Here is a 12,121-nt window from a genome sequence, read left to right on the forward strand (position 1 = left end):
AAGTTCTAGGAGAGACAAAATCAATCAATGGTGAACAAAATTAGAAAAATAGTTGCTCATAGGGGAGGGCAAGGATAGACTAGAAGAACTTTTCTCAAGTGATTGAAATGTTTTATATCTTAATTGGGATGTTGACGATATTTTCAAAATTAATTAGATTTTACACTTAAGTGCATTTCACTGTATATAAATTTCACCTTCAAAAAAAGGTCTTGCATGGAAGCAACCTAAGTGTCCATCGACAGATGAATGGACAAAGAAGATGTGGCACATATATACAATGGAATATTACTCAGCCATAAAAAGAAACGAAATTGAGTTATTTGTAGTGAGGTGGATGGACCTAGAATCTGTCATACAGAGTGAAGTAAGTCAGAAAGAGAAAAACAAATACCGTATGCTAACACATATATATAGAATCTAAAAAAAAAAAAAAGTGGTTCTGAAGAACCCAGGGGCAGGACAGGAATAAAGATGCAGATGTAGAGAATGGACTTGAGGACACGGGGAGGGGGAAGGGTAAGCTGGGACGAAGTGAGAGCGTGGCATGGACATATATACACTACCAAATGTAAAATAGATAGCTAGTGGGAAGCAGCCGCATAGCACAGGGAGATTAGCTCGGTGCTTTGTGACCACCTAGAGGGGTGGGATAGGGAGAACTGGAGGGAGACGCAAGAAGGAGGGGATATGGGGATATATATATCCGTACAGCTGATTCACTTTGTGATACAGCAGAAACTAACACACCATTGTAAAGCAATTATATTCCAATAAAGGTATTTTAAAAAAAAAAGGTCTTGAACAATCTCTTCTCGGCACAAAAGCCACCATCAAGTACACACACATACTTCACATTAACACATCAGATTGCAAAAATTAAAATCTAACTGTCGGGACTTCCCTGGTGGTCCAGTGGTTAAGACTTCACCGTCCAATGCAGGGGGTGCGGGTTCGATCCCTGATCGGGGAGCTAAAATTCTACATGCCTCGCAACCAAAAAAAAAAAGAAAAAAAAAAAACCCAAAACATAAAATAGAAGCAATACTGTAACAAATTCAATAAAGACTTTTAAAAAAAATCTAATTGTCATTGAGTATGTGAAACAACTGAACTGTATTCTCTGCTTGTGGGAGTGTAAACTGATAATGACTTCAGAAAGCAATTTGACAATATTTAATGCAGTTGAATGTGTGCATATGACCCAGAAACTCCACTGCCAATTGTGTACCCCCAAAACTCAAGACATGTGAGCACATATATTCAAAGCAGCATTGTGTGTAATAGTTATAAACCAGAAATCACTCAATGCCCCCCAACAAGAAAATGGATATATAAATCACGCATTGGTCATACAGCCAAATATCAAACAGCAGTAAAAAAGAAAGTAGAATTACTCCCATCAGTTACGTTTCTGGGTAGAGCTACTCAGAAACAGAATACTGAATGGAAAAAAAATATGCAAAAAATACATACTGCATGATACTATTTGTATAAAATATGAAAATATAAGTCAATTCAATGAACTCTCTATGCATGTATGCATAAATAGGAATCGTACGAAAACATGAATGAATGATAAGCATCAAATTCAGGATAGTGGTACCTCTAGGGAAAGAGGTACACAGAGGCTCCATTTCTACTTGTGATGTTTTATTTTTAAAATCTGAAGCAAATGTGGAAAAATATTAATATCTGTTATGCTTGGTGGTGGATACAGGGTACTTATTTGACATACTATTCTACCTGCATTTCTGCATGTTGATATATTTCAAGATAAACAAAGAGAAGAAAGAAGTCCACTCTCTGATAACTCAAGCTTAGAGAGACTGGTGTAAGGAATTAATAGTTTCATTGTCTCCTGAAGAGAAACTGTAAAGTATTTCATTGCCCAAAAATATAGGAGTAGTTTATTCTTTGGAGTTGGGGTATACTTTAGCTCATTTATTTATCCTTACCCTCTTTCCAGAAAGGATTTGAGGTAGCTTGTAACAAAAGATACATACAGTGAGCCAGGAAAACATAAACCTAAGTAGAAAATCAGGATCAAAGATAACAAATATTCCACCAATACTGATTAACCACAGTCACCGTGATCAAGTTTCAAACTTGGCTCTGAACTTCTTGGCAACAGTAACCATTCCATCTCCAGCTGACCCATAAAAGCAGGTTAGGAAAACTAACCTTTGTTCTTCAAGATTTAACTTAATACTCTCCTGAGCAGTATCTCTGTATTCTATTTTGCATTTTTGCCTTGCTAACTAGCCAGGTTCTTCTTTTCGCTTCTTTTCTCCTTCTCTCCTTTCCTTCCTCTTCCTTTCCTTTCCTTCCTTTCTTTTCATTCTTTCATTTATTTTACTCAGATGCCAGATGCTTAAGACTAACAATGGTTATGAATGCAGGTCCTACCTACTATCTACTGGCTGAAATACCCTTGGGTGAGGTTTTTAACCTCTCTGCCTCAGTTTTCTAATGTTCAAATAGGGGTAATAGCACATGTATATCACAGTGTGGGGAGATTAAATGAGACAATGCATGTAAAGACCTTAGAATAACGCAAGACGCCACCCAATAAATCTTAGTTGTTGTTATGATTATTATTAGTCAGTGGAGGAGAATATGAATCCACTGTGGTCCCTGCCCTCGTCAGGAGTAGATCAGGAGCAGGGTAAGGTTTCACTATCTCACGTGCCAGGCCTTTAGTGGAGTGAAGTTCTGGAAGTGGGGAGCTGATACCAGCACCATCCTCAGACAGTAGCACAGTTAGCTAGCCTCAGATCCAACAGCACACTTAGTAGCCATCCCCAGATGTAACAGCACATGTAACAACCTAACTGCTGAACCAGAACATGGGGGACAGTATCTCGCCAGATGGCACAGGCTGGACATTTCTGCTTTTGAGGCGATATTCTGTTTCTGCTCGAGATCCCTTTTGGAAAAAAGCAATCCTTCAGAACATACTAGCCTTGAGAGTCTCAGACTGTGGGCTGTGTATCTCGCCCCCCTTCCCAAAGATCCTGGAAAGTACCAAGTAGAGATGACAACTTGTTCCAGGGATCACCAGTAGCAACATAGGGCCCTCAGTTGATTCCAGCCACAGTAGACCCAGGTCCCCTTGTCCTTTCATCTGGGCGTAATTCTCACCCAGCAACTCCAGCAAGCATGGGTAGGGAGGAAGCTTAGCTGCTGGGGACAAGAATTATATGGGAGGACACAGCCAGTGGGAGTTTGGGACCAGGCAAAATAAGGATTCAAGTAGTAGAAATCAATCGGTATGAGGCAGTGGGGGTAGTCAAGAGGGGGCTCAGGTACAAAGGGATGAGAGACCAAGTGACTAAAGCTGGGGCATTAAGGAGGTTTGGTTTCAGGAACGAGAAGGCCAGAAGCAGGTGGTCTGGGCAGAGGCAGCAGTGCGCGTAGGCTTTCTGCCAAGTCAGCATGTGCTGACCTTCGGTTCCTTAAATACCCAGGAGGATTGCGGAGGGCCAAGAATTCATGTGAATGTGAGGGTCAAGTCTCTTTAGCATCAGGGGTGGGAGGGTTAGGGGAGGAGAGGCAGCATTCAGGAAGCTAGACAGGTCATTTCTGAAACAGCCAGGCATTCACCTGCCTGGCCTTGAGCGAGCAACCATTCCCCACATGCCTGAGGAGTCACATGTTCTTGCCTCTCCTATTTCCTAGAAGCCCACGAACAAGATATTCTTATTTCTCATCTCAACATCACCCTCAAGGTAGGTCTCATTTCTCTACCAAATAAGACAGAGACCCCAGGAGAGATCACCCTTTACCAGACAGATGAGAGATGGTCCGTAAGTTTCAATTTAGAGACAGAGGATTATCAGCAGACACTGAGTTCTTCCTGTCCTGGGGCACCAACTCTGTGGTTCAACCTGTTTCTAGAAGAAGAACAGCTTCTTTTACTGGGTGGTCACTTTGCTCCAGGCATTATGATAAATGCTTTAAATGCATTATCTCATTTGATCCTCAGAACAATCTTATGAGGTAGGTACTATTATGAGGAAATTGAGGTGCAGATGGGTCACTAAACTGGGAGCTGAAGTGCTGAGATGCAAACCCAGGACCGTGACACTTAAAAGGCTACGTTCTGAAACATCATGCTAACCTCCTAAACTTCAGCACTCCTTCTTGGGGGAGGGTGACCACGAGCTCTTAAGGATGTAGGCCTTTCTTAGAACTGCAAAGGCAGCTTACCTCACTTCCTTCCGAGCATTTCCGTACGACTTTGTTGTCCCGTAACTTCTGTTCTCATTTTCCCACATCCTGGTGGTCCTGTTGTGATAGAGTTGCCTGGTAAAATGTGAGAAAATTGGAGAATTCCTAGTTATTGGCCTGTAAGATTGTGTTTCTAAAGTTGTATCACTTCTGGCTATGGTAATGGGCTCCAAACACCCTCCTCACCAGCAGGACGTATGACAACACCCAGCTTACATCTTATTTACCTGTCTGACCTTCAACTGGAATTAGAAAAATTAGAAACTTTCACTCATAAATCCCTAATAATTTTGAGGTACAGGTATACATGCCTACCTAAAAAAAGAGCCTTAGAATAGCTAACAACAGAAAGAAACACGATTCAGAGAAGCAGACTTAATGATTAGTCACCACATTTTACATACACTCAGGATCTCCTAAGAAAAAGCATTTTCCTCCTGTTCCAGTTTTGACTCATTTTCATATCTTCTGCCTATAGTGGCCCCCCAGGACCCCCTTTGGTGCCCTGAGGATGCATCCTTAGAATAATGAGGCCTCTTCCTATATAAGTGAAGAGAAGGGCTCCCACTCAGCTAAAGAGAAACATATAATAAATATGACAATTCTGACCGGATTAAGGAGGCAAACACATTTTCTTTTAAACTAATTTATTAATAAGTTTATTCTTCACTCATAAAAAAGAACATTTTTTGGCTTTGAAATAATGACATAAAATAAAGAGGCAAGTAACTAAAAATTATCAGCTGAAAGTAGATAGAAGCAACTCATGCTGAAACATGAGCAAACACTACGTGCTTTGGGCTATAGCAGGGGCACCAGTTAAAAGCAAGAGCTGAAGATGCGGGGCCCATTCAAGGCCCAGGCTATCTCTAAAGACTGCTTAGTTCCCAAAGATTGCTTGGTCAACATACACAGGAAATGACTCCTCCCTTTCCCACTCTTTCCTTCTTTCCTTCCTAACCTTTAACAACAAGAACAGTAGGCAATAATGCTTTGACGCTAGTCTTTCTAGTTTGTAGGATAGCGTTGTTGTTGTTTTAACATGTTTAACCTGCATATTTTCAACCTTCAAAAACATAAAACTGCAAAAATCAACTGTAACTAAAAGCCATTTCTATTTTTGGTCAGTTATCTGCTGTAGGCAAAGCTTCATATAGGAATTTTTATTGCGGATCTCCATGACTGCGTCCCTAACAAGCTCAATGAACATCTGTGGCCAAAGCTTCTGCAAAGCCTCATTTTTCATGTTGATTTCTGTGGCTTCCTTCACAAGATCCTCGATATACATCTTGCAGAATTTCTTTTTTTCCTTTATTTCCTGTTTAAAAAAAGAACATTTTACAGTCAATCATAATTAATCCCAAAACCAAAGCAACAATTACCTGAACCAGAGAAACTTGAAATAATCTATTCTGACCCCCACCCCTCATAGCAGGAAGACTTTCCTAGACACTCTGGACACAGAGCTCTGCTTGAGTAAAGACAGCAACTGGGAGCTCACTTCTTTCCAGTCCACTCCCACCTCCGTGGGACAGCTCTGTTAAAAATGTATTTCTTGGCAGCTGTAGGAAGAAAACTTCCAGGTGAACTAATATGAAACCCATTTGCTAATTGTGGGGGGAAATAAAGCTTTTAAACTACAGTTAAGAAAAGTGTTTCTTTATTGGAATCACTGGATCATAACAACTATTTCTTCATCGATATACTTTCTCCTTTCTCAGTGAAAGTAGTTTACTTCGCACAAATTAACTGAATGCATAGATTCATGACTTCTAGTAGTAAATACATCAGGGCACTGAGGCTGACACTCTTAATTAGTATGAGGTCAGTTAATATCCATATACATATTTGAAATATCCATACTCTGAATTCACTCTGTATTTTAGGAAAGCATGTAGTGATGCATTACACTGACTCATGCGGCCAAGACCATTTGGACAAAGTTGGGAAAAGTGTACAAGGAGGAAGAGGACATATATACAAGCCTGGGACCCAGAACTTGGCCTTCAGAAGAGACAGTGTTCCCACTCAACTTCTGGGTCTGGCAGTCTGCAAATGAAAAACCTGGGTTCAAAACACAACAGAGGAGGTTTTGGGCCGGAGGCTACTGGGGCACTGGGCCTCGATATCATCCTAGAGGCTGAAACAAAGCCATTTTGATTAATGCAAAAATTCAACATTTATTTCGGCTGTTGATACTTTGAGTATCTAGGCATGATGATGGAAAGTGCCATAATATATATATGGAAAAAATCAATGGAATTGATCAGATAATCAGAATTATAGAAGAAGCAATTCACATAAATGGAGGAAGAAAGAAATAATAAATGTCAATGAGTCAATAGGTTCAACTGCTTGGAAAAGGATATACTGAAACCTCCAACTCAAATCAAAACACCAAAATAATTTTAAAATAGTTAAATTTAAAATATCAACAAATGTTGCCATTAAAATCACACTACAGAGATTTGTAATCACAAGGAAAATGCTTACATTATAATGTTAAGTGGAAAAAGAAAAGTACAAAATGAAATTTTGATAGAGGTTGGGTTACATAAGTGTATGTATTTGTCAAAACTTAGCGACTATACTCCTAAGATTTACATTTCACTGTATATAAATTTTACCTCAAAATAAGAAACTATATGAAATACTGAACTCTAATGACCTGCATGCTGAATTATTTAGGGAGAGGTGTGGTAATGTGTGCAATTACTTTAAAATAAATTTCAAAAATAAGGTGGATTGTTGATGGATAGAGGATGGGTAAATGCATAGATAAGTGACAAAGCAAGTACACTGTACAGTACAATACTAAGAGTAGAATTTAGGTTTGGGTATTGGGTGTTTACTGTAAAATTCTTTCAACTTTGTTGTATGTTTGAAATTTTCATTTAAAAGTTACAAAAATATATAGAAAATTAATAAAAAAATATACTGAAGTGTCATTAAGATTGTCTTTGGGTATTGAGACAATGAGTATTTTTTGCTCCTTTTTTCTATTTCTCTTCCTTTTCTAAATTTTTACAATTTATAAAACAACAAAATATGTTTTAGGTTCTTGATTAATTAATATAAATTAATGGTGAGTCCCAAGTGTCACTAACTTCCTCTAACAGAGGCATATTTTGGAAATCTTCCTATGACATATAAGATTTCTCTATGCAATCACTCACCATTCAGGGATCAACAATGGCCTACACATGTTAAAAGCTTAACTGAAAGAAATGAAACAGTAAATCAGTGCTGAATGAGATGTTTAGATGGCAAATACAATCATTGTTCAAAGAAGCGAGAGCCCTTTGTGCTGGGGTGGTCAAGAAGACTTCAGGAAACAGCATGATATACTGTGAAGGAAGCCAAGGTCAGGAATCAGAAGGTGTGAGTTCTAGAGGCAGTTCAGTCAGGATCTCACCATGTGAGCCTCAGTAGTTCACCTAAGTTTCCAGTTTTCCTTACCTGTCTAAGAACATGACTGGATTCTTTAAAGTCCCTTTCAGCTCTCCGTCCATCTTAAATCTTTTTTTTTTTTTTAAGATGTTGGGGGTAGGAGTTTATTTATTTATTTATTTTTGCTATGTTGGGTTTTCGTTTCTGTGTGAGGGCTTTCTATAGTTGTGGCAAGCAGGGGACACTCTTCATCGCAGTGCACAGGCCTCTCACTGTCGCGGCCTCTCTTGTTGTGGAGCACAGGCTCCAGACGTGCAGGCTCAGTAGTTGTGGCTCACGGGCCTAGTTGCTCCGTGGCATGTGGGATCCTCCCAGACCAGGGCTCGAACCCGTGTCCCCTGCATTAGCAGGCAGATTCTCAACCACTGCGCCACCAGGGAAGCAAGCCCCTTAAATCTTTTTTAGAATGAGTCAGGAGGTTGAATGACCAACTACCAAGCAACAGAATTATACATGTCATATGTATAATGAAAGGGTCTGCTTACCCTGATTTGTGAGAAAATTACTTCAAGTAATTCCTTTAACAACTCAGGATATACAGAGGAGAGAGAATGAGCACTTTGTGTTGCAGTGATTTAAATATTTTTTAAGAAGTGGTGAATGCTAGGTTGTGAGTCGAGAGAAGGTGATTAAGGGACATGGGCAAGGTCTTTCAGGCAATAAATAAGTGGTGGAATCATGGGCTCAAATCCAAGTCTCCTAATGGTGTAGTATTCTTTCTATAATGTTATGTGGCTTCAAGTTTTTTCCCTTTGATATTTCTCAAAACAGTAGTCAACGTTCGCTGTCTTTACTTCTTGATTGCTTACTTACTGCTCAAACCACTTTAATCAGGACTCTGCTTATATGACTCCACTGAAACTATCCCTGTTTTGACTAAAAATGACTTCTACTGCCAAATTTATCAAATTTTTCCCCTCTAGTTTGTGCCTTTGGGATTTTAGAAAATCATAGCCTACCCAATCAAGGTCATGGTTTCATCTGTTTTTTAAATGAGAACTTTAAAGGTTTGCTTTTCATGCTTGGGTTATTTGATATGGAGTTAATTTTTCTTGTGTGGTGTGAAGCAGGGGGTCTGTATTTATTTCTGATTTGATATTCCATTTCCTCAGTAGCATTTATTAGATAGTCTGTCTGTACTAGTCTGCAATACCTGCTCTCTGTAGAAAGTTTTCCTGTATACGTGGGATAGTTCTGGCTATTTTGTCCATGGGTCTATGTATCTATTCCTATACTGCCTTAATTACTACAGCTATCTATGCAATTTCTAATTATCCTATTTATTGAGTTGAAAAAATTAAGGACAGATGTTGAATTGCATGAAATGCCTTTTGAATATCTATAGAAATAATCACAAATTTTTACCTTAGATCTATTAATAATTTACTGATATCGAATATTTCTCACATTCCTAGACTAAACCATACTTGGCTGTAATGTTTCATTATTCATTTAATGTTCTGCTGTATTTTGCTTGATATAATTTTTTAAGGATTTTTGCATCATCAATATTTTTAGGTATTTGGTCTGGCTTTTCTTTTTTCTGTGCAGTCCTGGAAGGTTTGGATTCAATGTTACACTGTCTGACTTTAAAAAGTGAAAAAGTTTTCCTCTTTTTTAATACTCTTGAACAATTCAAGAATTATTGGAATTGTCTGTTCCTTAAAGAGTTGGTAGATTTCTCTATGAAACTGTTCTTGTTTTGCAAGCAGCTCCTTGATATTTTTCTAAATGTCCTTTATTGAAATCAGTATTAATTTTTGACTCCTAGAACTGACTGCTTTCAGGAAGACAAGGACTCATAATCCTGCCAGCTTGGCTTTCATTTTCCCTCTTCGCAACATCAGGAAGCTCCTATTTGCCAAGGGATTAAATTCAATCTCTTTCCCCTCTTACTACCTTCCCAGTCTCATCTTCTAACACCATCTACCTCAGTCTCTGTGCTTCAACAACAGTGAACTGCTTAAAGTTCCTGGCCCTCTCCTTATCTAATTTATGCTTCCATGTCTTTTATTCGTACTGTGCTATTTCCTAGAAATGCCCTTTTCCCTTTATCATATAGCTATATTTTATCCTTTAAGATTTCAGGAAGCTTCTTCTCTAGAAAGCCTCTCTTGATCAGGATAAGCTATCCCTCTTCTACTCTCTTGATGTAGTGATTTACATTTATCCCTGCACATGTCTATCACCCCCATTAGAATGTGAGATCCATGAGGATAAGCACAGTGACTTCTTACAGCCCAAGCATTATGTGCGATCGTTGCTCAACAAATGATTTTTGAATGAATGAAAGTATGACTATAGAGAGGACCTCAAGGAACTGACTTCAAGTATTTGAAGAGTTTTCATAAGAAAGACTTGTTCTCTTTTCTACGTAAGGCAATACTAGGATCACTAACTGAAAGTTATTAGGAGGCAGATTTCAGCTTAACATGGGTAAGAATTTCTTCACTGTTAGAGTTGTTCAGTGATATGCAGCTACCTCAGGAAGCAGCAACCTTTCTTCACCAGAAAAATTTAAAGCAGAATCTGAACATTTTTCAGGATGCTATAAAAATATTGTTGCACTGAGTTCTCAAGTATTTTTCAAGCTATAATCCTTAGAGCCCCACGGGTTCCAGAAAAGATGCTTCAGGACTGGGGGTGAAGTGAGGGAAAGGAAAAGAATAGAAGATTCAATCAAATAAAGCTCTGAACTCCATCTACAACAAGAACAGCTCTGCTGTTTTGCTTTCTTTTGCAATACTGAGTTTCCAGCTACAATATGGTTTGAATAAAGAATCTCACAGCTGTTATAAAACATTTGAAAAATGTTTGGCCATTTTGTGTATACGTATATATACCCACACCATATATATATACACACACACCACTTAGTCCCCTCAAAATCTCTTGTAGAATCTTAACTTTCTATTGTTATTTAGATGACTTGTTTCTTCAGCTTTCTCTGAGTTCCATCAAGGCAGGCACTGCATGGTTTTCTTCTGTGTAGTTCTGCAGTACCCTAACACAATATTCCCTCAGTAAACTTCTGAATACATAAAGGAATAAAGAACTGGTTCCAGCTTTTCTGTCTAAATAGCTACAGTGGAAACAGAATAGGTTAAAATGATGTGACTAAGAACACAGAAGGTAATGGTGTAGGACAATAAAAGAGTGAATTAAAACATCAAGGACCTAGGCAAAGAGAACAGAAATGGAGGTTCTGCTGTGTCTTCTGCCAGTCCAGCACAGGCTAGTTAAGTACTCAGAGCAAGCCTATATCACTTTTCTTAATTCAGAGAGATCTGGACCTACTTTGGTCTAGATTTTTGGTACCTACTTCTTTTGAACTTTTTTTTTTCTGCTTAAATATATTGAAACTATGGGTTCTACTTCTCCCTAATGTCTTGGTGCCTACTGTCCCCAGCCCTGTATATAAGGCTGGCTAACATTCCAGAACAAAAAAAGGTTATCCTAACTGATTAGGAGAGAAACGTACAAGTCTCAAGCCATTTGGGATTTATCCAGACAATAGGTTCCAAAGATAATGACAGTTTTACCTCTAGCTTTTCATTATAAAAGTCTCTTGTGGTATAATTTAGTGTAGCACGATTTGTGCTTTCTCCCACAAGTCTCTTGCTATCATTATTTTCTTCATTGACAATACCAGGTTTTTTCCCTTTCGTTTCTAGAAGATACCGGAATTGCTTCTTCCTGTAGAAAGACAGTAAAGAGATTTAGAGAGTTACTTATGTGATTTGTGAAAATATGTCCAGTTTTTGTTGACTTTAGAGGGTAGCATATGCTTTTTTGAATATCTGTTTTATGAGTTTGAGTTTTTTTAAGTCAGTTCACTACCCCAATCTCTCTACTAATTAAGCTATACAACTCAAATTCTTTTGTTTCACAACTACCAATCATCAACAAAAACATGTCTCAAGCATTTCTAAAGTGAAAAAACTCGAAAAAAAAAAAAAAACTTAAAGAATCACAGAGGACCAACCCTAATTACACATGTAGTAGACCAAACTGTCAAAGTCTTTATATCCCATAAAACATGTTAGTTACACATCTTATAAATCACACAAATAGTTCATAATTCTATTACACAGCTCAGTAGTATTGCCCATAGCTAGAAATGGAATGGAGGGACTCCCCTGGTGGCGCAGTGGTTAAGAATCCGCCTGCCAATGCAGGGGACATGGGTTCGATGTCTGGTCTGGGAAGATCCCATATGCTGCGGAGCAACAAAGCCCGTGCGCCATAACTACTGAGCCTGAGCTCTAGAGCCCGCGGGCCACAACTACTGAGCCTGTGCGCCACAACTACTGAAGCCCATGTGCCTAGAGCCCATGCTCCACAAAAAGAGAAGCCACCACAATGAGAAGCACACACACCGCAATGAAGAGTAGCCCCCGCTCACCACAACTAGAGAAAGCCCGTGTGCAGCAAAGAA

The 12,121-nt window shown here is 38.8% G+C and overlaps 1 protein-coding gene across 3 annotated transcripts in view; it reads right to left on the reverse strand.

Moving 5' to 3' along the window:
• Positions 1 to 3,517: 3,517 nt before the first annotated feature.
• LRRC49 (leucine rich repeat containing 49) overlaps positions 3,518 to 12,121 on the reverse strand; it is a 135,242-nt gene continuing 126,638 nt past the window's right edge. For all 3 annotated transcript variants that reach the window (XM_022579921.3, XM_089907040.1, XM_089907041.1), the window contains 2 exons: positions 11,226 to 11,379; positions 3,518 to 5,551 (listed from right to left, as the gene is read on the reverse strand). In XM_022579921.3, the coding sequence (XP_022435629.2) occupies positions 5,348 to 5,551; positions 11,226 to 11,379 (358 nt within the window). In that variant the 3' untranslated portion in view covers positions 3,518 to 5,347. The remainder of the gene's footprint in view (positions 5,552 to 11,225; positions 11,380 to 12,121) is intronic.

Source organism: Delphinapterus leucas, chromosome 2 (assembly GCF_059928025.1).
Source record: "Delphinapterus leucas isolate spDelLeu-1000000601 "Yukka" chromosome 2, BTC_Dleu_Yukka2, whole genome shotgun sequence".
Classification (NCBI taxonomy): Eukaryota; Metazoa; Chordata; class Mammalia; order Artiodactyla; family Monodontidae; genus Delphinapterus; species Delphinapterus leucas.